At 36.6% G+C, this 26,448-nt stretch overlaps 2 protein-coding genes across 5 annotated transcripts in view; both read right to left on the bottom strand.

The window, feature by feature from the left end:
- Window positions 1–12,849, bottom strand: part of MCMDC2 (minichromosome maintenance domain containing 2) — a 45,852-nt gene extending 33,003 nt beyond the window's left edge. Inside the window, exons 1-9 of the mRNA XM_061123415.1 lie at window positions 12,747–12,849; window positions 9,862–10,054; window positions 9,639–9,769; window positions 9,501–9,560; window positions 7,231–7,426; window positions 6,089–6,211; window positions 5,866–5,970; window positions 3,388–3,513; window positions 377–614 (exon numbers count right to left, since the gene is read on the bottom strand). Coding sequence (XP_060979398.1) covers window positions 377–614; window positions 3,388–3,513; window positions 5,866–5,970; window positions 6,089–6,211; window positions 7,231–7,426; window positions 9,501–9,560; window positions 9,639–9,769; window positions 9,862–9,955 — 1,073 coding nt within the window. The 5' untranslated portion in view covers window positions 9,956–10,054; window positions 12,747–12,849. The remainder of the gene's footprint in view (window positions 1–376; window positions 615–3,387; window positions 3,514–5,865; window positions 5,971–6,088; window positions 6,212–7,230; window positions 7,427–9,500; window positions 9,561–9,638; window positions 9,770–9,861; window positions 10,055–12,746) is intronic.
- A 6,391-nt stretch (window positions 12,850–19,240) lies between these two features.
- SGK3 (serum/glucocorticoid regulated kinase family member 3) overlaps window positions 19,241–26,448 on the bottom strand; it is a 107,249-nt gene continuing 100,041 nt past the window's right edge. For all 4 annotated transcript variants that reach the window (XM_061123419.1, XM_061123417.1, XM_061123420.1 and 1 more), the window contains 3 exons: window positions 25,832–25,987; window positions 23,751–23,840; window positions 19,241–20,978 (listed from right to left, as the gene is read on the bottom strand). In XM_061123419.1, the coding sequence (XP_060979402.1) occupies window positions 20,808–20,978; window positions 23,751–23,840; window positions 25,832–25,987 (417 nt within the window). In that variant the 3' untranslated portion in view covers window positions 19,241–20,807. The remainder of the gene's footprint in view (window positions 20,979–23,750; window positions 23,841–25,831; window positions 25,988–26,448) is intronic.

The following is a 26,448-nucleotide window of genomic DNA, read 5'->3' as shown; positions in this document are numbered from 1 at the left end:
AACAAATATTCTCATGCTCAATAGTGGAAGATTAAATTGGTGCAATATGTGGCAGTTAGCACTATAGTTACATTATGATTTAATCTTAATTTTAGCAAAACATCATCTGTCCAATTAAGTTAGAGCTAATTGGACTTTTATTTTTTAATTTAAATTTTATTATATAAATTTGTTTTTGCCTTATAATTGCACATACTATATTAATATATGAAGTTCATTCCTAACTTTTTGAACATTTAAGTAAACCTTTTAAAAAGAGTACTTGCTAGTGGGGAGCAATTTATATCAGATAAATTCTAAACATCTGCCTTATAATAATCTTTATGGAAAAGATTTATGCAAATCTGTGATCAATTTGTAATGGCATATATTTTACCTGTCTATGAGTATAGTATCACTTGTTACAATTAAAATATCCAAGCAATTTTCCAGTTCCTTGTTACGGTCACTTGTCTGTACTAGACTCATCAGCAAACATAGCTTGAGCAAATTGTAAGTCCCAGGAGGAACAATCTGTGATGCAAAGATGTTGGCAAGTATTGCTGTAAACTTCCAGCATGAGCTGGAAGTCAGAGAGAGGAGACACCTGAAATTGTCACTAACTCCTGAAGGAACTGAAAGTAAATATTAATACACATATTAAAAAGGGCTTTAAAACAAGCAAACGGTATACAGACATCTAATTCCATTAATCTAAAATATCAAATTGCAGTTCTTTTAATGATGCCACATTCAAATTATTACAATGATAATAAATTATGATTGGAGGTCACTCTGGTCTATCATTTCTACCCAAGAAACATAATAAAAGGATGCACACCCTGTGTACCACATAGATTGCCTGTGGGTTGCAAGTAAATTCCTCATTTTTTTCCTTTATGCAAAACAGAAAAAGAGACACAGAAATACAGAACAGACTTTTGAACTCTCTGGGAGAAGGCGAGGGTGGGATGTTTCGAGAGGAATCGGGTGGAGAGGGAGGTGGGAGCGGGGATTGGGATGGGGAAGACGTGTAAATCCATGGCTGATTCATATCAATGTATGACAAAACCCACTGAAATGTTGTGAAGTAATTAGCCTCCAACTAATAAAAAAATTAAAAAAAAAAAAAAAAGACCTATGTGAGCAAAGTCAGATCATAAGGCTCCTGTATTTCAGTGTTTCCTTTATATTTCTGTGTTTGAAACAGTATCACATTTACCAAGGGCTAAAAAGCAGAACTGAATATTCTGCTTTAGCGAGGGCTAAAATCAGTCCTGAATATTCATTGGAAGGACTGATGCTGAAGCTGAAACTCCAACACTATGGCCACCTGATGTGAAGAGCTGACTTATTTGAAAAGACCCTGATGCTAGAAAAGATTGAAGGCAGGAGAAGAAAGGGACAACACAGGATGAGATGGTTGGATGGCATCACCAACTTGATGGACATGAATCTGAGTAAGCTCTGGGAGTTGGTGATGGACAGGGAAGCCTGGTGTGCTGCAGTTCATGGGGTCGCAAAGAGCCAGACACGACTGAGTGACTGAACTGAACTGAACTGAAAAAACAGAATGGGGAATATTTGAAAGCTCCTGTTAAATGGGAAGATTTATACCCTCCTACTTTAACACAGACTGTAACATTCTAGACCTACTCCACTCCCTTTTTCTGTTCAACTCCTAAAAGGGATGAGCAATTTAATCCAATGGGTCAGTTTGGGAGGAAGAACTGTGCATATATAACTCACTCCCTTTCTCTTTCCTCTGGGGCTGTCATCATGGAGTAATGATTTCTTCTATTCAGGCATGTCCACGGACCAAGGGAGGCCTACCTAGAGTAGGTCTTGCCACATTTAGGTGGTTAAATCTGCCCAATTCTAGAGTTTAGCAGGAGAAAGCACACTTAACCCACACAGAAGTCATGTTCTGCTACCAAATCAGTAAATTATAAAACATTTCACAGCAGAAAATACTGAAAGGATCTTTAAAATGTCTATTGTTCATTAATGCTTTCTTTCTTCAATATTTTTATTCTTTTAATAAGTTTTTTTCTTCAAAATAAGCAGAGGTGTCTAGAATCCACTGTATTTAAATTCAACTTGAAAGAAAGTGAAAGTGCTACTTGCTCAGTAGTGTGCAACTCTTTGTGATCCCATAGACTGTAGTCCACCAGGCTCCTCTGTCCATGGAATTCTCCAGGCAAGGATACTGGAGTAAGTAGCCATTCCCTTTTCCAGGGGATCTTCCTCACCTAGGGATCGAACCCACATCTCCTGCATTGCAGGCAGATTCTTTACTATCTAAGCCACCAGGGAAGCCCTACATTCAACATGGGCTTCTGTTATTCTAGATAGCTATCTCAGTTCAGTTTAGTTCAGTCACTTAGTCATGTCTGACTCTTTGCAACCTCATGGACTGCAGCATGCCAGGCCTCTCTGTCCATCACCAAATCCCACAGTTTACTCAAACTCATGTCCATTGAGTTGGTGATGCCATTCAGCCATCTCATCCTCTGATATCCCCTTCTGCTCCTGCCTTCAATCTTTTCCAGCTTCAGGGTCTTTTCAAATGAGTCAGCTCTTCACATCAGGTGGCCAAAGTATTGGGGTTTCAGTTACCATCAGTCCTTCCAATGAATACTCAGGAATGATTTCCTTTAGTATAGACTGGTTGGATCTCCATGCAGTCCAAGGGACTCTAAACAGTCTTCTCCAATACCACAGTCCAAAAGCTATCTAGTGATCAAAAAAAAAAAAATCTATTATTTGAGATTTAACTAGCCTGACTTACATTCAGATATTTGTTTGCCAAATTAAAAGAGTAGATCTGCTCTTCACTTCTGTTTACTTAGTGCTTAATTAAGTTGGAAGAAAATTATCAGTAATAGAGCAAATATTTTGGCCCCAACTGCCTTTGCCTCTAGTCTTATTTCTTGATTGGCTCAAAACTCAGATGAGGAAGAGGATGCCATTTTATCCAGCTCTTTTTCTCAGACCATGACAAGTTACTTAGCATTGCCTTAGCTAGAAAACAAAGGTAAGAAAAACTTTTAGACTAATCTCTAACTCCTGGCATCTTAAAACGTTCTTTTCATTGGTAATTATTTTTTTAAAAATCTAAATAGAGTTTAGCCAAAAGAAAAGAATCATTCCTAGGGGCAAGTTTCTACATTATCCTGCTTTATTTCCTTCATGGCATTTATTATCTGAAATTGTCTTATTAGTTAGTTTAGATTTATTTACCATCTACCATATGATTTAAGGGTGGGAACCTTGACTGTCCTCATCACAACTGTATCCCTAGTGTTTTGAAGAGTGTCCAGCACACAGGCAGCCAATACTTATTTCCTGAACAAATGGATTTAAACTTGCAAGTATTGTTAAAAATGATATTAACATTTTCCTTACCTTTTGGAATGCAAAAAGTGATACTATTTGCTTCTATACAGATAGCAGTTTGTGATGTTTTTACACAGGCTGGAATTCCAATAACCTTATACTCATTTCCTATATTCATTTTATTCACTGATTCATCTAAAATTATTAAAGACAAAAGAAAATATGTTTACTGAATGAAACTTTTACTGATGATATGGTTCAAAGATCTAAAACCAGTAACAATAGTTCAGTTAGCTGTTAAATATTTACTTTTGTTTAGTATAACGTGCATACTGAGTGACATAAATAATGTAAATTGAGGTAATTTTACTGCTGATAAATTTTGATACATCATTTTGAGCCAGTGATGAATTAACTTTAAGAAATATGTGGCATAGCAACTAAACAGTCTCCTATAATATAGTCAAAAGGCAAAACAGGACAACTCTGTTTAAATGAAACATGTTTCCATTAAATGACAAAATGCTAATAAAAGACTTTATAAGTAATAACTTTATTTGGGAAGAAAATTATTTTTAAAAGTATTATGTCCTGTCTATAATATAGGCAAGGTACTTTTACACGCACTACGTAATTATAAACTTTAAGACAAATATTGTTATCCCCGTTTTATATATGAAGAAACCAAGAGGTTAAGTGATTTATACAAGGCTAAAGTAGTTAGGTGCTTAGTCATTCAGTCATGTGAATTCACTCTTTGTGACCCCATGGACTGTAGCCTGCCAGGTTCCTTTGTCCATGGGGATTCTCCAGGCAAGAATACTGGAGTGGGTTGCCATGCCCTCCTCCAGGGGATCTTTCCAACCCAGGGATCGAACCCAGGTCTCCCACATTGCAAGTGGATTCTTACCGTTTGAGATACCAGGGAAGCCCAAGTAGTTAAGTAGCTGAATTGAAGTTCCCATCTGGGTCTGCTCCTGTCTAAAGTCTACCCACAAGACACTTTACTAGGTTCCTCTCACCTTTATGGATTGAGCAAAGCCTTTGCACAAGTTCAAAATTTATTCTGAAAAGCTAAAAAATCTTGATCCTCCATTACACAGAATTTGGATGGTTGTAAAGCTGTGAAAGAAAGGCTTACAAGCAGAAGCAAGGATTAACCTCCCTCTGTGAGTAAACAGTGATCTCTGTTTCTCCCTCTCTGTTCTTTCTCTCTCTCTCTCTAGCTCCAGAGAGTATATTGGTAAACCCTGTAGACCTAGATGGGAAGAATCAGGCCCAAGACTTAAGAAAATAAAAACCCCAAACTAAATAAACAAACCAACACTCCCTCTTCCCCCACCCCCCAAAACCCTGAAGGATACAGTATGAATTACAAGGGGAAAATGAAACAAATCATTTTTCAGCTGTTCCCTGGACTCTTAAGAGTTTGGTGAATGTATCCTGAGGTCAAGAAAGGATCAAAAGGAAGGCTAGGAGACTGGGAAGTCTGGGTATCTCTTCTGATAATCCCAAAAGGCCTCCTTTTATTAATTTAATTATTAAAAATTCATTTGGGTTCTATTAAAAGTTTATTTGAAGAAAGGGTTTTCTACTAAAGTATATGTTGGATAGTCACTTATATTTCTATATTGTAATGTATGGTTTGTATTTTGTAGAATTAAGTAGTTAAAATAATAGACTTTGAAGCTAGAATGCCTGAGTTTGAATCATGGCTATGTCATGTGCTAGCTGTGTAACCTTGGAAAAGTTATTTAACTTCTCTCTGCATCCATTTCTACACTGTAAATGGAAATAACAATTGAAAGAGTTGAGAGTTGCTCTGATTAAATGAGTTAATATATGTAAAAGTGTCTGGCACACAGTATTTGGTATTAAAAATTATAGTCATCTAGGCTTACACACCTGCCTTGTCCTTGTCAAGCCATGGTGAAAAGAATTCTTGTTTGAGTCTCTACTTTCCAAACTCAAGTTTCATACACATGATTGCATCCAAAAATCTCTCTTTAAAAACAGTTTAATTCTTCCAATTTTAGCCCAAGAAAAGAGGCTGAATCCATCCTCATTTTCACAATTCTGGCTTCTTAATTAAAACTCACTCTTCCCTGGGTGGCTGATACTGATAATGATTTCCTCCTTTATTGCAGCATCTGTTCTATTCACAGGTCTTAACCCATGGAGTTCATTCATTTATTGAATGAACTTACTAAATTTTTACTATGTGCAGTAAAAATTCACGTCCTACCCTCATGAACATTATATTTTAAAACATTAACTCCAATACTTACATAAGACATACACACACAATAATGGGAGATTATTATTGTAAATAACTGTCACCCTGAGATTTAACATAATGCTTCATAGCATGTGCTAATATCCTTTTAAGTGAACGTTGTATGACTGAATAAATAATTGGTACATTAGCTGTATATGACTCTTTAAAATACTCAAGAAAGAGAAGACCTATGATTATCAAGCTATACAAGTACCATGTATAATAATCAAGCATAAATTTAAGTACATTTTAGTGCAAACAGATCTTACCTCTGAGGAAGACTGTAAGAGATTGAAACCTAAATGGCTGGTTGTTACACCATCCTTGAAAAGCATGAAGTGATTTTGCAGTAATTATTTCAACTATCTGTTTATCTGAACTCAAAGAGCAACAAAGAATTAGTTATTAGGATATATATTCAATTTAATTTCTACATTAAAACATCAGACATTATTTTAAAAATTATAATTATAAAACACAAATGCATTTTACCACCAAGTACTCTAAATTTTCTGTCTTCTTGAAGTGAAGATGAACATAGATTACACAAAAAGTCATTTCTTACTGTTGCAGATTCTGTAGCACCAGGTACATGCACTCTTATATACTGAAATCCTGAAAGAAAACAGAGTTAAGCTAAATTTGCCTTCAGATTTAGCTTTCTATTTTCAATCCTTTAAAATGAACCTAATTCAACATATAATTAAATTGGGTTTGGATGTGAGTTCACAGCAATTCAATGGCTATTTTTTGCCAGGCACTGTGCTAAGGCACTAGTTTTATGGATATTTAAACACACAATTTCAATAGGTGGTGACCAAAAACAATTTCAATAAGCAGTATTCATCTACAAAGTGTTCGGAGAGAAGACAGGAGGGGCAATCAACCCAACGAGAGGTGGGGACAAATGGAAAAGTTGAGAAAGACTGAATGGAGTTAAGCCAAAGGGTTGAGAGAGGACATTATGTGGAGAGGGAACACCATGGACAGTCATGAAATTGTGTGAGAACAAGTACTTCAGCAACACAAGTACACCTATTAAATTATAGGGGAGAGATAGGAAAGAAAGAATGAATTTCAAGGTTATACAAAGTAGACTTGTGAAAATCACTCAGTCGGGTCTGACTCTTTGCGACCCCATGGACTGTATAGTCCATGGAATTCTCCAGGCCCGAATACTGGAGTTGGTAGCCTTTCCCTTCCCCAGGGGATCTTCCCAACCCAGGGATCGAACCCAGATCTCCCACATTGTGGGCAGATTCTTTACCAGCTGAGCTATGAGGGAGGCCCTGGTAAACATTGAAAGTGAAAGTGAAGTTGCTCAGTCGTGTCTGACTCTTTGCTACCCCATGGACTGTAGCCTGCCAAGCTCCTCCGTCCATGGGATTTTCCAAGCAAGGATTAGAAGTGGAGTGGGTTGCCATTTCCTTCTCCAGGGGAACTTCCTGACCCAAGGATTGAACCCGGGTCTCCCACACTGCAGGCAGACTCTTTACCATCTGAGTCACCAGGGAAGCCTAGGAGACACCGAATTTTATCCCATTCTTTTTATGCTATGAATGTTTCATAACTAATTATAAACATGATTTAAGATTAAAAAATAAATTATTTTAATTTTACATTTTAATATTTACCTTTTGAAAGAGGGCATGCTTCATCTGAACAAAGAAATCTTGCACCTTGTGTATACTTGGTTACAGTTGTCATTGCAATCACAATTCCTTGCATTGTATAAAATCTTTGAGATGTATAATCACGTGGAAACTCACAAAGATCAAGACAATAACTTGGCAGAGGAGGTAAATGTGTTAACTTCAGCACTATATTAATCTGATAAGAACACAAAAAACAGTATTAATAAAACATGCAGATCCAACTGGACTTGCATTACAATATAGCAAATATATTTGTAGAGTAAGTCAAATAAATGATTTGTTAGTATTAGGAACCAATCTTTTGAGCATTAAAAGATATTTAAATGTAAAATTAAAATGCAAAATCCTTATAATCTGATATTTTAATTAAAAGTATTATGAACTATTATCTTTCTTTAAAAATATACATTTCTGTAGAAAATAACAAAATTCTGTAAAGAAATTATCTTTCAATTAAAATTCAAAAAAATAAAACCAGGGAAAAGTTAAAAAAAAAAAAAATATATATATATATATACACATTTCCTCACCATTCCCTGAAAGACTTATTTATAAAATAATGACAACCTAATAGCAATAAATACTTCTAATGCCCAGATCTCTAAATATAATTTCTCACTGAAAGAAACCAGAGCTCCTTAGGAAAAATGGCTAGTTTCAGGTCTGGGGCAGAAAATACACTAATGAAATGCATCAAAAGGAAATAAGAACAAACTTTAAGAAGCTCCCAGTGACCAAAGTTAGAGAATATAAACATCAAAAAAATGACAAAGATTCACTGAAACATATCAGATATATTTAAAAATTCATGTATTAATAGCTCCTCATAATTTAAAAATGGAAAAACAAACAAAAAATATTGGTCATCATTGGAGGCTCCTATATTTCAACTCATCACTCCAAAAATTTATAAATGGAAAGAATCAAACATTTCTTCTGCTTTTCCTGTACAAATTGTATTGCAAGGTAATTAAACAGTTGATGAGAGAAAAACTTCTCTTGTAGGATAATTTTAGCTAATAAACATTGAAAGTTTTCTAAAATCTGGAAAATCACAATTTTGCAACTCCTAATGAAATAACAGAATCTAGGCAATGATTCAGGAGATCTGGGTTCGATCCCTGGGTCAGAAAGATCCCCTGGAGAAGGAAATGGCAACTGGCTCCAGTCTTCTTGCCTGGAGAATCCCATGGACAGAGGAGCCTGACAGGCTGCAGTCCATGGGGTTGCAAAGAGTCAGACACGACTAAGTGACTAACACACATACAGGCAATGATTATCAATGACTGCAAAAACTGAGGTGAAAGCTGATGGTAGGCTGTGATTTGGAGGGGTTAGACTGACATCATCTGCACCTACCGATCAACTGTGGCATTGCTAAAAGTGGGACAACAGAGAGGGCACTTCTAATGTAGGGCAGTATGAAACATGTGACACTGTAATTTATTCTTATCAAAATGAGTTGAATTTGAATCTAAGCAAGTATAATATTTAGAAGCAACTGCTATTTTCAGAAATATGGGGTATAGGGAATAAGTTAAATACCACATGAACATAATCATACAAGCCCAGATTATGAGACATTTTACAGGACAACTAACTAGCTTCTCTAAAAATTCAGTGGCATAAAAAGGGAGGGGGAGGAAATGCCTCTAGATCAAAAAAGACATAGTGAGATATAAGAACCAGTTATAATGTGTACATCTTGTTTTGATCTTGACTTGAACAAATCAGCTGTGAGAGATTCTTGAGAATCCCAGTTGGGCAAATTTAAATCTGGGCTGGACAGGATATTAGATGATACCAAGAAATTACTGTTTTTTTTGTAAGGGGTAATAGTGTCATTGTGGTTATAAAAGAAAAATGTCCACGATTTTTAGAGGTTGATACATACTGAAGTATGTAGGGGTGAAATATCAAATGTATTTTAAAGATTTGCCTTAAAATATTTCAGAAAAAGACTGATTATGCAGGTATGGCAAAATATTGCGAACTATTAAATCTGAGCAATAGAAATATGGAGGTTCATTGTATTATTCTGTTTATTTTAGGGTATGTTTGAAATGTTTTATTATTAAAATGTTTAATATTATAAGTCATAATGCAGGAAGTAAAGATTTGTATGTAGTCCACCAAACTTTGAAAAAATGTTTTAATAAAAAATATATTTTAATATAAAAAATTTATTTACAAGTTATCCTGAAAGTACTGTACCTTAGTTTTCTTTGTTAAATTTAACTAAAACTTACTTGAGTTTCAGTCTGCAACTGTCCAATTAGTGAGAGAGTCTTAACAGCAATATAACAGACCTGTGATTTGAAACAAGAAAACCAAAGAAGTTATGGAAGATTCCATGTGGCATAAAATTATTTCTTTCTTTAACTTACTGATTGAAAAACTTGAGCAGCTTTTAAAGGCTGATGTAAAATGTGATTTCCAAGTTCAGCATCCAATTCAACAATATCAGAGGGATTTATTAAAACATTGAATCGATAGACAGCATAACTTTGTTTTGAATCTGTAAAAATACACAAATTTAAAAATGAAGTTAGTTATATGTAGGACTTTATTTTAAAGTTTCTAAAATAAAGTCACCTTTGCTGAACATACCATTGTAGTATTTGCAATCATCTATGAACTTCTGGAGGCCTCCACTTCTGTCAAGATAGATAAGGGCTGCCTCTTTCATTTTTAGATTTGACATTTTCTTCTAGCTAATGATTCTTCTCTTTTACTAACTGCTTAAATCACAATTGCTGGTGAAGACTACAGAGACTGATACTCATAGAAAATATGAGAATACCTAGAAATAAAATAAAATTTACATTTAAGGATATAAAATAAAACTGTTTATACTATTAAAGGTAAAACTGAGAGTTAAATAAAATGAGGTAAAATTTCCAACTTAAAAAAATTCCTCGGAGTTCCCTAGCAGCCTCGTGGTTAGGATTCTGAGCTTTCACTGCCTTGACCCAGGTTTAATCCCTAGTCAGGGAACTGAGATCCCACAAGCCGAGCAGTGCAGAAAAATCCTACCCAAAGGGAAGCCACACTTCAGCTTCTTTTGCCAAATATTTTGTTCAAGACTAGGTTATGAAATTCTTCACAAGATTGCAAATTTAAGAACAGGATCCTCAAATGTCTCTTTACAGAGTAGGTATACCAAAATACAGTTGTTGAAAAAAATATTAGATAATGAGATCCTAGCCTAAGGGATCTGAAAACCTGGTTCTAAATCTAGCGTTTTCTAGTTGCTGTGGGGAAATCACTCGACCTTTCTTGGCTAAGTATCTTCACCTGTAGGAAGGTGTATCTTCCTACTAAGTATCTTGGCTAAGTATCTTCACCTGTTGTATTAGATGATAAGGCCTCTTCTGGCTTTACATTTTGTATCAGTGACCAACATAAAACATTAAACCATAGCAATGAGAGTGGAATACATAAAATTAATTTAAAGATAGCAAACAAAAATTGGAAACAATATATGCCAAAAATTGTATTAGGTGCTAGGGATAAGATGATTAAGATTGAATTCTGCTTTCAATGAGGTGCCAATTTAGAGAAGTAAAAAATAATGACTATCACATTTACTCATTATCAAATATTTATTGGGCATTTACTATTTAATGGATATCATCCTGTCCTAGGCACTGGGGATACAAAGATCAGTAAAATAAGTTCCCTATTGTTCCAAGAGTACAGTGAGGGAAAGCAGACGTGTAAAAAAGTTAAATTTCTATACAATTTATGTGCTATAAGAGAAATATTAACATACTAGAGAGCACAGAAGGAACTGTATATGAAAGAGTTCACTAAATTTGGGGTCTTCCTCATGTAGGGGTGATAATATTTTCTATTGTTTTAGGGCATTTTGATTTAATATAGTTGAGTCACAGACATTTAAAGGTGACATTTCAGTAACTGGAGGAGAGTTAAGTGAGATTTCAGTAACTGGAGGAGAGGTATGGATGTGAGAGTTGGGCTATAAAGAAAGCTGAGCACCAAAGAATTGATGTGGTGTTGGAGAAGACTCTTGAGAGTCCCTTGGACTGCAAGGAGATCCAACCAGTCCATCCTAAAGGAGATCAGTCCTGGGTGTTCATTGGTAGGACTGATGTTGAAGCTGAAACTCCAATACTTTGGCCACCTGATGCAAAGAGCTGACTCATTTGAAAAGACCCTGATGCTGGGAAAGATTGAAGGCAGGAGGAGAAGGGGACAACAGAGGATGAGATGGTTGGATGGCATTACCAACTCAATGGACATGGGTTTGGGTGGACTCCAGGAGTTGGTGATGGGCAGGGAGGTGTGGCTTGCTGCGGTTCATGGGGTCACAAAGAGTCGGACACAACTGAGCGACTGAACTGAACTGAAGAGAAGAGAAAGTTTTTCAAGGATAGAGGTAATCTCCCTTCTCCCAATTTTCACACCTACACTATTGAATCCACACCCCTGCTACTTGGAGTTCAGCTCATTTTCCAAAGTGAGACTGTCTTTTGGCTATTACATGGGGGGGCGCTGGGGGTGGTGGGGAGGCGCCGGCAGGGAGGCGGGGAACTTCAGAGTTTATTTCTCAGTGCCCCTAACCTAAATAAAACGATCTCAAAGCGTGTGTCGTGTTCAAAACGTTCCATGTGTGTTTCATCAGACCATACTTCGGAGGTGGAATGATGGGAGACTGCTAATAATGAAATGTCTGGGTGAGGTTCAGCAGGATTGAAAATACAGACAAAGGGAAATCATCAAAGTTTTTAACAGGGGAGTAACATGGTCAGATTTTTATTTTGGACGTCAGTGCCTGCTGCCAGAGTGGAAAGAGGGGTTGGAATAGAGGAATTATCTATGATCAGTTTCTAGTCTTTGGAGATATGTAGCCCAACCTAGGGCATCAGGAATGAAAGAGAATGGAGGGGATGGATTCTAGACTTTTAAAAATATCACGCCGGTCTATGGGTGTGGGTGGAAGCTGCTGCTCTAATAGAATACGGAAGTCGGGAGAAGGGTAGGGAAATGACAAGGTGAAATTCATTTCAGATATGCTGACTTTGACCGGTTCTGAGGACGTCCAGACAGACAGAAGAATTAGGGCGACGTAAACCAGGGCTTGGCCTTCAGTAATTTTAAAAAGACCAGAGATAACGCTCTGGGTATCACCGGTGTAAAGCGGAGGTCCTGGAGTACTGGCATTATCAAGGAAGCGGACAGTAGAGGGAAAGACATAGAACCCCTTTGGGAAAGCATTAAATAAGCCAACCGGGATAAAATTTGACAGGTCCCCCCACAGCCTAAAGAACCCAAGTGTTGGTTCACTAGAAACAAGCGCAGGTCGGGTCTCCTCTCCCGACCGAGTCAGCACCAAAACACCTCACAATCAAAGTGGATGGAAGCAAGTCTGGTCTCACACCCTGAGCTCCAGGACCTCTTCCACCCACAGAGGCACTGTGGACTGTGCCTGTGGACCCCAGCTCAGCAGGGTGTGACACCCTTCCACCCACCGAACCTCTCCTGTCGCGCGCCACCTGGAGCCCGGGAGCCAGCGATGTCCTCGTGCGCATGCGCGCACCTCTGGGCCGTTGGTCGCGCAGAGCCTGCTGGGGTTGTCCCTTCCAGCCACCAGGGCAACCAATCTGACCTGCAGTCCATCCTCTTCAATATAACGGCTCTTGCTCGCTCCTTATGAGGCAAAGAACAGAGAGAAAGATAGATAAAAAACCGTTGGTTTTCACCAGCCAAGGATGTTCATGTTTGTTAAAAAGCTTACATAAAAATCTCCTGGTGGGAATGCAAAATGGTGTAGACAATTCGGAAAACATTCCCTGATAAAGGACCATAGAATTACTATATGATCCAATAATTTCGTGCCACATATTACATATTATACATATTATATATAGATAGTATGAGAAAGAATGTAAAATGTATGTTCACACAAGAACTTATATGTGAATGTTTGTAGTATTACAATAGCCAAAAAGTGGAAACTGATAAATGGGTAAATAAGATGTGGTGTATCCATATAACATGATGTTATTTGTCAATTCAAAAGAATGTCAGTTCAACTGAACTGATTTTTAATACACAAAATGAGTATTAAAATGGGTGTCAATGTATGGCAAAAACCACTACAATATTGTAAAGTAATTAGCCTCCAACTAATAAAAATAAATGGAAAACAAAATAAAATGTGCTACAACACTGATAAACCTTGGAAACACTACGCAAAGCAAAAGAAGCTGCATAGGAAAGGCCAAATATTGTTGATTCCATTTATGTGAGATGTTCAGAAATGACAAATCTGAGAGTGAGACAAGAGTGGTTTTTCTGGGGCTTTAAGGGATAATGGAGAATGACTGCTAATGGGTATAACTATTTTTTAAAACTGTGGTAATGTACATAAAACTTACCATTTTAACTTTTAAGTGTATAGTTCACTGGTGTTAAGTACATTCACATTGTGAAACCTTACCATCATCCACCTCCAGAACTTTTTCACCTTCCCAAATTGAAACTCTGACCCCCTTAAACAGTAGCTCCCCATTTCCCTGGCTCTCTACTTTGCCATCTGCCCCTGAGAGCAAGCTGGGTTCTGTCTCTCTGAATTTGACTACTCTGGGTACCTCATATAAGTGGAATCATACAGTGTTCGTCCTTTGTGACTGGCTTATTTCACTTAACAAAATGTATTCAAGGTTCATTTACATCATAGTATATCAGAACTTCCTTTTAAAGGCTGAATAATATTCTATTCTATGTATATACCACATTTTGTTTATCCAGCCCTATAGGTGGAGAGGGAGAAGGGGACGACAGAGGATGAGATGGCTGAATGTGGCATCACCAACTCGATGGACATGAGTTTGAGCAAGCTCCAGGAGTTGGCAATGGACAGGGAAGCCTGGCGTGCCGCAGTCCATGGGGTTGCAGAGGCGGACATGACTGAGTGAACTGAACTGACCCATATAGGGTTGAAAATGTTCTAAAATTGATTGTGGTGATAGTTGCACATCTCTGAATAAATTAAGAGCTAGTGAATTTTACACTTTAAATGGGCGAATTCTATGGTATGTGAATTAAATCTCAGTAAAGCTGTTACCAAAAATCCAAAGCTTGTGCTGAGTCCTTTCCTGTTAGTATTACTTTGAACAGTCATCAATCGTGCTGTATTTCATTGGGTTGGGGGGATCCAGGAGTTGGAAAGTTGGACCATTTTCCATGGAAAAGTAATAGAAGCCACTCCTTTCAATATTTAATAGGGTTGACAAAACACCAGAGTTTGTTCCTATGGGGGAATATTACCTATGTGAGCAATGAGGTGAAGAAAATGTTTTGTGAACTAAAAATCAATCTGCAACAGCAAAGTTCTGTTAAAACTGTCTTGTACTAAAATCCTGTGGTTATGAATACTATTTTATATGAGAAGAACTAGACTATGGGCTGCTGATGGATCTTGTTTTAAGGTAGAATCGATTCTTCTGAAAGGTATTTATTTATATATATATATAAAAGTTTTGGTTAATCATTTAACTGTAATGATTCATTTCCCTGCAAAGTAATAATGGACTTTTAAATTAACCAAGTCCAATGAAATCTTCCAATAGTTTTTTATGTATCCAGTACATCCTTTAAAGTATGTTAGACATAGAAAAAAAAAAAGCACTTAAAATTTTAAGTATTCAGCGCATTACTGCCTGTTGCAAATTCTCTGAAAATGAAAATGATTATCTAGAGTCAAAATTTCATTGCTTCTGATTGCTACATTGTTGTAAATACAGCATTTTATTATTTTAGATCACGGAACATCACAAAATTTCAGCGGCAGGTTAAAAAATAGAAGCCTCCCAATAGGAGGCTTGAAAATTTAAAGCAGATATCCAGTGTGTAAAACTAGTATGGTTTGCAAGAAGCAACATTTATTTTTAGGTACACTCACATAGGGCATCTTTTGGGAAGATTTATAAACATAAATACTTTGTAAGTGATCAGTTCGTTTTAATTTTTTAACTCGGAAGTGGTGGCATGAAAGAGGACTGTTTTATGCAAATCAAAGTCCTTTCCATTCTTATCCCCTCTTCCATTTTCTCCTCTTTCAGCAACTAACTACACAGGACCTTTTGTCATGCCTTTTTAAGACTTAAAAATTTTAGAGCAGTTTTTTTCACAGCAAGATGGAGCAAAAGTTAACAAGTTTTAGGTAGAAACTTATTTTTAGATCTTTCTTCCTAATATATGCATTCAATAATACGTTGAACTATATCAATTCAAGCAATTACCTCCAAGCACTGTTTTCTCTTATCTACAAATTTTGATAATTGTTTTCATTTTCATTTAAAGTATTTTAAAATTTCTCTCGATATTTCTTCTTTGATCTATGTGTTATTTATATGTTATTTAATCTTCATGTATTTTGGGACTTCTCAGTTGTATTTCTGTTATTGATTTCTAGCTTTGTTCTGTTATGGTTTTAGAGCAGACATGATATAATTTCTATATTTTCAATTTGGTTAACTGTTTTTTATGGTCCATGATTTGACTTATCTTGGTGAATGTTCCAAGTGAACTTGAGGAAGAAAGTATATCTGCTATTTTTGGATGAAGCAGTCTATAGATGTCAATTATATCCAGTTGATGGATGGTGTTGAGTTCAACTAAGTCCTCACAGACTTCTGTCTGCTGGACCTGTCCATTTCTGAGAGAGGACTGTTGAAGTCTCCAGCTATGACAGTGACTTCATTTATCTCTCCTTAGTTTTATCAATTTTTGTCTAATGTAGTTTTATACTCTGTTAGGTGCATACATATTAAGGATTGCCTTGTCTTGAAGAATTGACTCCTTTATCACTCATTATGTAATGTCCTTCTTTATTCCTGATAACTTGCCTTTCTCTGAAGTCTCCTCTGTCTGAAATTAATATAGCTGCTCATCCTTTCCTCTGATTAGTATTAGTCTCCATCTATTTACTTTTAATCTGTATGTCTTTATATTTAAAGTGGATTTCTTACATACAAAATATAGTTGGGTCTTGATTTTTGATCCACTCTGAAAAAATTTTTTTAATTGGTGCACTTAAGACTATTTATATTCAAAGTGATTACTGCTATAGTTGAATTAGTATCACATTCGTCACTGTTTTCCATTTCCTAGTTCCTGCTTTTGTCTTCTACTCTTTTTTTGCCTTTCATGGTTTTAACTCATTCTACTTTCTCTTTTCTTAGCATGTTATACTTTTTCCTTTTTTAAGTTGATTGTCCTAGAATTTGCAATATATATCTACGATGAATCAAAGCCCACTTTCAAAGAACATTAACGACTTTGCAGTATACTGAAGTACCTTAGTGCAAATATGTTATAACAAACTAATCTTCCTCTCTCCCTCTCATCCCTTGTATGATGATGTCATTTGTTTTTACTTATGTAAAAGTATGAGTAAGCCTATGTATACACTATATACATACTCAAATACATTATTATTTCAAACAAACAATTATCTCTTAGATCAATTAAGAAGAAAAATAAGTTTTTATTTTACCTTCACTTATTCCTTCTTGGATGTTCTTCTTTTACGTAGATCTGAGTTTCTGAATTATGTAATTTTCCTTCTCTCTGAAAATGTTAGTCACTCAATTGTGTCCAGCTCTTTGCAACCCCATGAACTGTAATCCATCAGGCTCCTTTGACCTTGGAATTCTCCAGGCAAGAAAACTGGAGTGGGTTGCCATTTCCTTCTCCAGGGGATCTTCCTGACCCAGGGATGAAACCTGGGTCTCCTGCAATGCAGGCAGATTATTTAACCATCTTAGCCACCAGGGAAGCCCTTCTCTTTAAAGAACTTCTTTTAACTTTTCTTGGAAGGCAAGTCTACTGGCAACAAATTACCTCAGTTTTTGTTTGTCTGAGAAAGTATTTCTCCTTTACCAAGCTGATGGGCTTTTTCTTTCTTCTCTTCTCTTCACTCTCTTCTTGCTGTTATGGTTCCTGAGGAGAAGTCATATGTAATTCATATCTTTGTTTCCCCTGGCTTCTTTTAGGATTTTTCGTCCCTAATTTATGCCTAGGTATAGTTTTGTTTTGTGGTTTTTGCATTTATTCTGGTGTTCTCTGAGCTTCCTGGATCTGTGATTTGGTGTCTGACATTAATTTGGAGAAATTCTGACATTATTATTTCAAATATTTCTTCTATTCCTTTTTCTCTCCTTCTGGTATTCTCATTAAATGTTAAGTCGCATCTTTCGTAGCTGTCCGACAGACTGAGTGTGTTTCTGTTTCCTCTCCTCCCACCTTCACCCCTTTGGTGCGACAGGATTACTAGAACGGACTGGACTTGGCTACCTCCCTTCCCTTCCGTCAGTTAGGCTCTGATAAAACTGCTGTGGGTCAGGTTCAGATTAACTAGTTTCTTCTGGGAGCAAGCTTTGTTAAGAACACAGTGCTCTGGCATACTTGAAAATGGTTCATTTTCACTCCTCATGCTGGAAGTACAAGGAAATGTTTTTCTTAGTATTTGTGAGAAGTTGGTTGAGCCCTGTGAGGTAAATCTCACAAAATTGTGGGGACCCCTGTGACCAGGTTCCCCTGGACTTTTGAACTCTCAAAGAGTAGTGCACATAATCTCTAGCATTTGTTATATAGGTTTTGCCACCCCTGCAGCGCCTCCTGCAGGGGTTCTCTGCTCCAGTAAACCACAGCTCTTGATAACCGGCCATCTGTCTCTCCAGTCTTAGGGGCAGCAGTTTGCCCTGTGTCCTCCACTGTCATGTGTAACCAACAAAAGCTGTTGATGTTTCAGTCTGCTCAGCTTTTCATTAGGCACCTTCTAAGCTCCTTACATGTGGAACTGGGAAAACGGAAGTCACTACCACACGTTCCTGTGCATTTGCATTGCTTAGGTGATGTTGTTTCTATCTCTTCTCCACTTTCCCTTTGGTCCAAATTCCTGATTCACTTATTAGTAATGTGGTACAATGGTTGAAATACTAAAGATGGTAGAATAAGACTTAACTTTTATTTCTCTAAGTAAAAGTTAAAAACTGCTATTACAGGTAAGTGGCAGAAAATCCCACTTCAAAAAACAGCTAACTTCCAAACTACATACATGAGGAAATAAGTTATTAATTTTAACACACTTTATTAAAAATCATTCCGGGACTACCAAAAATGTTCCTATATATCTACTCCCACTTTTCATACTGAATGTGATATACAAAAGAATGAGTCATAAAATATCTGTGTAAAGGTCTGTACATCTATGGGTAAATCACAACAAAAGTTACACATATGCTAAAAGAGACTGGTAATGGTAAATTTTTATAGTGATAAAATTTTATAGTAATAAATATTACAAATATTTAAATCACTTTTCAAATGTTTATCATCACTGAAATTATATCCTGACAGTGTTTGCTGGCTCCTAAGTTCAAAAATTATTTTGGCATAGAAAACTTTTGAGCAGAGTACTTGTTGCCAGTATCTATGTCAGTTAACACCTCCCTGTGGGTGTGCCAAATTCTGTAATTTTCAGTCTGTGCTGTAACATGACAAAAGGTTCAGAAACTCTACATTCTACCATATGCAATAAAATAAGAGAGATGTATGACATGAAGAATGTTGGGGATTCTTCATTTCAACCTTTGAATTTATTTTGGCAATAACCATGAAATACTTCAACTATTCAAATGGCATACATTTTCTAAAAGACTTGGCATCCTTTGAGAAAAAAGATAATATTGAAACTTGGAAGAGATTTTGCTGACTATTAAACATGTCAGCCTATGATAATCTAGTAATTTCTGTGTAGGCCCAAATATTTAAAATGTTATACTTCTCTCCCTTACATATATGAATATTTACTGTTTGCAATGACTATTGTAACCATCATCAATTTTAAAGTAATGGCAGGCATTAGATGATCATTAATCTTTTTGCTAGTTTTTATTATACTTATAAGATCTGAATTTCTTGTGACCCAAGAAACATCAATATTCTATTTAAAATCTGTTGTTAAAAACATACAATATTGCACTTTAATTTCTGGCAGTTTAAGGAACGGCTGAGTAAAAAAATCATACAAGAAACTACAGTTTTTATTTTGCTTTACAATAAGCAAAGAGCTTTGTATAAAAGCAGAACTTACAGTAGTGCCAAATAAACCAAATATTTACAGTGTTGCTATTAAAGTCTTACCTCTAAAGGAAGATTCAGTGTATTGGATGCAAATATTACTAGTCTAACAAAAGTACACTCTCCCGTCCCCACTTCTGTGGAACAATTTTAAGCTAAAGGGAATTCTATCATTTCTTTCTCCAGAGAAAATTACATGAAAGAATGCTTGTTCTTGAGGCATCAACACTGTGTCACTGAACTCTTTCACAGTTTCCTACAGGACTTGAAAAATCTCTAAACTAAGAATCAGAACCCCAAGGTAAGCATAATTTTTAGTTTTCTGTAGATACTCCTTTTTTACAAGTACACAAGTTGGTTTTAAGTATGATTTTAAAGGTCAATTTTTCTAAGATAAATAAGATACTATGTATCTGCCTAAATTATTTCTAACTTTTGTTACACTGTAGTAAAATTGTATAGATTTATACTGACTCATAATTTGCTATTCTTTTGATTCCCAATTAGGTAAACAGACAGTGCAATATTCTTGTTACTTATCAACCAATTAGGAAGAACAACTATTTGCAAAAGCAAATACCAAGATTTAGACCTACTTAACAATATATTAAATATTCAAAAGACCAAAAAGAACATAAATAGAATGTATTGGTAATATAAATACATGAAACAGAGACATTCATTTTTGGCACCACCTAAAAAAAAATCCAGCAGTTACTTTATTTCCCTTCAGATCTTTGGGAATACTTAAATTTTCTAACTATTAAACTTTCACTTTTCCTCCAGAGGAAAAATAATTCACAAATTTGAACTGGTATTTCAGAAACATAGAAATTCCTCTTGGTACTTCTTATTTTGATCTGTAGAATGAACAATTATCCAAAGCCTCAGCTAACAGCCAATGAATTAACTATGCTTTTATATTTTAATCCTACCAACGAATGATTATGTCAAACAGTGATTCATTATGGGAAGATACGTTTTTTTCTTAAACAACCATGTACCAATTGCATAGTTGTGATCAGAGAACAAAGGTCAAAGTAGAGAGCTACAAAGGCATTAATATACGTTAACTGAACTGAAATAGACTGCTGAAAAACAGCAGATCTTGGGTAGATGTTAGTGTAAACCTAGAGGGGAAAAAAACAGTCATTAGCAAAAGGTTTCTTTTTAAAAAATAGGTTAGTGCTAAGAACAACAGCTTTTAAAATTTGTTTAAAAATAAGCTTAATAAACAAGAATACAAATTTTAATCCAAAACTTAGCTCTTTGAAATGCCCTATTTTCTTGCATACAGCAGAAAATACATTTTTCATAGTTTTAAACATTACATGTAAAAATGAGGCACTAGTTAAACATATTTGAATATATTCACACAAACAGGAGTTTCCGTCTCATCTGTAGGCTTATATTTGCTTAACGGTTTCTGGAGGGCAGGCTGTTCACAAAAATAAGTCTTCTGAAGGAGGCGCATAAGAGAAACCAACAAAGGCATCATCTGCCTCCAGTACGCTGGCATTCACTATGGAATAGTCAGACGACACACAGACAGAATACGGAACCGTTTCTTCTGTAAACACTGCATCAAAGTTCCTGATATCATCCGGTCCCACCTAAAACATCAAAAAGCATACCATTATTCACCATATCTTTTTTTTCCGTTGATATACTCACCCATTAAAGCCCCCTTTGGAATCTGTTCGTTTATTCCTGGAAAGTTTAAATGTCTTCCTACTCCATCATGTCTTTGAAACATTTCCTGCTTTTTCCTTTTAGACTTTCATGATTCATGCCCTTCTCACAGTTAAGGTTCTTGTTAGGTGAAGGGAGGAGACAGAAAGGGTGAGGAAGGCCAGTATGACAGAGTCCTTGCCTCTGTTAACGTGACTCTCGGGCCCTGTAACTGACCTGCTTACTCTCTACCCATCATCACCTCTTAAGTTTAGAAAAGGGGCTCAGGGAGGTTTTCAAGAGAGCATTTTGCATCTGCTCTTCCATAAAATGCCTGCCTATCCAGCTTCTCAATTCTGGGGAGGCTGATGCCTTTTGATGAAGAAATGAATATTAAGTAAAATTGTGAAAGGTGATTCTACAGAGGTTATTCATTCAACATCTGGCTGTGACACCCTTAGCTCTGGAGGGTGTCCAGACCTAAGGAGACTGGAACCTGGGAAGTGAAGTATCGTAGCTACTTAGGCTCAAAGGCACTGGTTAACCTTCCTTCAGGAAATTGATACAAGCTAATGGACTCCTCCCTTCCAACATATTTACAGATCAAAACTGGGATACAAACTCTGGTGGTTCACTCTTCAAGCCCATCCCTGAAACTCTGGGTTATCTTCTACTGGGTTATCTTCTACTCAGGGGAAGGGAATCCTTAAAATGTCCAAGTCACCAACTCTAACCAAGGTAAATTAATTCAGAGCAGATGTGGAAGTCAAGGATAGAGGTAGCGCAGCAGGTCTACAAACAAACAGAGCAGAGACCAGGGAAATCCAGGATGCTAGATCCTTCCACATGCGAGATTCTCCAACAAAGGAGAAAGAATGCTGAAAATTATATTCATGTATATATATAAAAGTCATCAAATTCTCATTTATAACCCTAGAAGCATAGACCCTGGAACAAGACTAAGGTTTGAATACTGGTTATGAAGGCTGCTAACTATAATTCCTTATATAAACTATATAAACTATATGAGCTTGTTTCTTCTTTCTCTGTAAAATAAAAATACTACCAAAAACCTGTTAAGGTTATTGTGAGGACTAGATGCGTTAATACGTAAAATTCCCCAAATCTGACACATAGAAGGTGCTCAATAAATGACAAATGTTCCTTCACTTGACTTTATAAATACTGATGGTTCATGGCTACTACTGAGAGGGATAATACTGCATGGCTCATGTTAAGAGTGAGAAAGGACTCTTTTCAAAGCAACCAAACTCAAGTTCTACTTCTACAATTTTAATTTTAAACTTTCGGCAAGTGATTTAACCTTTTTGAGCCTAAGTTACTTCACCTGTATTATGTGGAAAAGAACAGTACTATTTCACAGGATTATTGTCAGGCTTGAGTAAAAGACACTAGCATTGAGGATGGTATAGGAGCTAATTTTCTAATCTTTGCTTATCTCTTAGGTGAAAAACAGTAACATGTTAGGGCTTTATCTTGCTTTCCTTAAATGTCAGTGAGTTTGAACATCTTCTCATACATTTAAAAACCATCTGTATTTAGTTTTCTGTAATTGCTTATTTTGTGTCTTTTGTCCATGTACGAAAGCATAGAAGGAATAAAGACCTTGAATTAGGCACAGCTTTGAATCCTAGGCTCTACTTCTTTTAACCAGCTACGTGACATCTCTGAGTTTCCATTTCTTCATTTATCAAACATGTATAGTAAGAACAGTAATAGCAGTAACTTGGCAGCTTATTTGACACATAAATTACATGCTGTAATGCATAAGTAGTATAATATGCCTATACATAGGAAGCTATCATCAGTAACATCACTATTGGCCTTCTCATGATTTATTAATAATTCCCTATCATTATATATTTACTTCCAAACATTTCAACACTGTTAATCCTTTAAGTAAAATGTTTCCATCAGTAGATTTAACAAGTCAAGCTAACATAAGCATTTTTATAATAGTGTCTTACTGTTTTCCAAATAGGATGTAACAATTTACATTATCATTAATAATGTTTGACTGTAGCTGGTTTTACATCAATCTAAGAAAAAGTGCATTAGTGTTACTTAAAATGTTTTTTTTTTTTAATAGATATGAATTTGATACCTCATGGTCACTTTAATTTGCATTTTTTTAACCTACTGTGCTCATTCCTATTTCACAAATGCTCTAAAGAAAACACTTCACAGATACTGGGCTGGAAGATATTTGTATCAATCTAATGTCCTAAAGGAGATCAATCCTGGGTGTTCATTGGAAGGACTGATGATGAAGCTGAAACTCCAGTACTTTGGCCACCTCATGTGAAGAGTTCACTCATTGGAAAAGACCCTGATGCTGGGAGGGATTGGGGGCAGGAGAAGGGGACGACAGAGGATGAGATGGCTGGATGGCATCACCGACTCGATGGGCATGAGTTTGAGTAAACTCCAGGAGTTGGTGATGGACAGGGAGGCCTGGCGTGCTGCGATTCATGGGGTCGCAGAGTTGGACACGACTGAGCGACTGAACTGAACCGAATGTAACTAAAATCTTATGAATCATCTTGAAGTGACCAGTTGTACCTGACCTGTTTCATAAATATTTTGGCACGGATTCAGTTTTATTCAGGTTAGATTTTGAGATCTAGTCCTAAAATTATGAGGAGCTCTAGTCCCACACTTCACTATTTAGAAAGACTTGGATGTAACCTTACCACGTTAGGATTAAATGGTGGTGGAATCTTCTTCTGCACAAGATCAGTCCAGCTGAGTGACTCAAAAAAGGGATGATTCTGAATTTCAAGCTAGAATAGTAAAGAAACAGATTTATTATTTACTAATGCTAAAAAATATACTGAATACTCACTGAAGAATTTTAGGAAGCCAAACCATTCCCACTTGGTCCCACTCCTTCCAAAGTTCTTTCTAGGCACATGTTCATGTCATTCAATGGGGCAAAACAGTGTAGTGGACAGACACCCAGAGCAGGCATAGGAAGTTAACTCAGAATGACCAACTTAAGTTATGTCCTCTTCAAGTCACTGTTTCCTCACAGGTAAAGTGAGGTTAACATTTCTGCCCTATATATTTCATAGGTTGTAAGAATCACTGGAAAATATGGAAATAAAAGTGGTATGAAAGGAATAAAGTACTACCTAGATACAAAGAGTTATTATTACCATTGAATGTGGAGATAAAGACATCAAATGAGACTTTTACATGGTGAGGCTGAGGTAAAATTCAGGTGACAAGCTCTACTATCAAAAACAATTCCACTCCAGGTTACTACTGTTGAAAGCTGGCAAAGTACTCATACCCATTCCACTTTTTCTCCCACAAGAAGCCACAAAGTGTACAAAAAGTAGGATTCCTATCCTGCTTCTCAGGGGAAGTGATATCTGACCAGAGTTCTGGAAGATCAGTAAGAAGGAGCCAAACAAAATAGAATGAGGGGAGAATATTTCAGGCGGCATACAAAGGGTCTGAGGTGGCAGAGAGATTAGTTAGGTCAAGAAAACAAGAGCCCAGTATGGCTGCAGTATAGGAAAAGATGGGGACTGTCACACTGAGGAGCTCAAGAGGTGAATGGGATGAACAACACTGGGTCTATGTGTGGAGTCATCTCTGCTGATTCTATTTTCACTATAAAACAGAAGGCAACAGCATCTGCTAAAAGTGAAGAAGGAAAGGAACATAAAAACTTGGCAAGAATGCTGGAGTGGGTAGCCATTCCCTTCTCCAGGGGATCTTCCTGGCTCAAGGGATCAAACCTGGGTCTCCTGCATTGCAAGCAGATTCTTTACCGTCTGAGCCACCAGTGAAGCCCAGAAACTTGGAGAGAAGGTCTAAAACAGTCACTACAGAGAGCAGGAACATTAGCTGGAAAAGTATCCAAGAGACTAATGACTAGACTTCACAGTGCTTCCAATATTCTCAGTTGTGTAACTTCCGTCAGCACCGTCCACCAGCCAAGGGATGGCAGATGGATTGATTCATCCAAGGTTCCAATTTCTGCCAGTGAATTCAATAAAAGGACTGAGGTACAGGAGGGAGGGAGCATTAGCAAGGCTCCCTGAAACAGTGGCCTCTGGAGCCCAAGTCCTGCATTCCACCAGGGAGTTCACTATTCACAGCTCAAGTTCAAGACTGACAAACAGCCCTCAAGAATTCCTGAGAACTTTTAATGAATTTAACATTCATGTTCCTCAGTAATTAATGAATTCAGTAACATAACACCAGTAACTTTGCTAGCAATTAAATTATCCTGATTTGAAGTGAGAAACAAAAAAGAAAAAAACCCCTGCAGATCCCATAATTTTTTCAAGGAGGTGTCACATTTACATTCTCGGGGGAAAAAAAGTCACTGAACTTTTTTCAAGCAAAAGGTACTACCTCATGCAGTCAAGAGGCACTTAAATTCTTCCTAAACAAAATGAGCTAAAAGTTTAGGCAATCAAAAAATGCAAGCCACACATTCTTTTAGGAAGAAGGGGGGAGCAAAAAAATGCTAATAAATGAAATCAAATAAATAACAGGATATGAAAGCTGGATATGGAGGATGAAAAAGACAGTATCAAATTATTCTGAACGTCAAATGAAAAAAATGCATGTGCAGGAGTTTTATACACTGTATAGTTTTATATAAACCCTGGTGAAAATTTTTGGGACAAGCATGCTTCTTTCTCGTGGTACTATTCTTTAGGAGCTGTATTCATCCCATTAAATACTACATAAAATAAGGATTTTTCTTAAAATGATAAATAAATAAAGAGGGTACTGAGAAAGATGTACATACAAAGTCTTCTTTGGCACCAAGTCGATTTTGCCTGTCTTTCTCTAGGAGTTCTTCCAGAATGGACCAGGCAGTGAGGCTCACTCCTGGCCTCAAATTTAGAGGCTTGTGAAGAATATTGTCATACATTTCAGCCACGTCTCGGCAATAAAAAGGAGGCTTTAAAAACAAACAAATAAAACAAGATAGAGAAAGAAAAGTTAGTATTAACTGAACTATGCACAAATGGGGTAAAATTGTTAGATCTGGCCCTGACCTAAAGAGAGTCTGCATCCAGCAGCTGCAGAAAAGCACTGGCATCTCTGGGCCTGTGTACCCTTGCAGTAAGCCCCACCATGGGAAGAGATTTTAAAAGTCAGCACACTGTGGAGCTTAACACATGGTCACCGAATGAATAAGGGCCGGTTTATTCAATAACACTGGGCAGACAGGTGTGAATTGCATAAAAGTTGTAATAATAATTGTTTTAAAGAAAAAAACCTCCAACTTCACCATAAGACATAATAATAGAATTACTGGAAACAGAGATTTGACACAGGGCAAACATTAAATGATTTCTTGAGACACAGTAATATACTAATTAAATTGGATTTCTAGAAAGTGTTCTTCCTAAGAACTTG

Source organism: Dama dama, chromosome 21 (genome assembly GCF_033118175.1).
Source record: "Dama dama isolate Ldn47 chromosome 21, ASM3311817v1, whole genome shotgun sequence".
NCBI lineage: Eukaryota > Metazoa > Chordata > Mammalia > Artiodactyla > Cervidae > Dama > Dama dama.
Note: the sequence above shows the minus strand (reverse complement) of the source record. Positions and strands in the feature narration are given on the sequence as shown.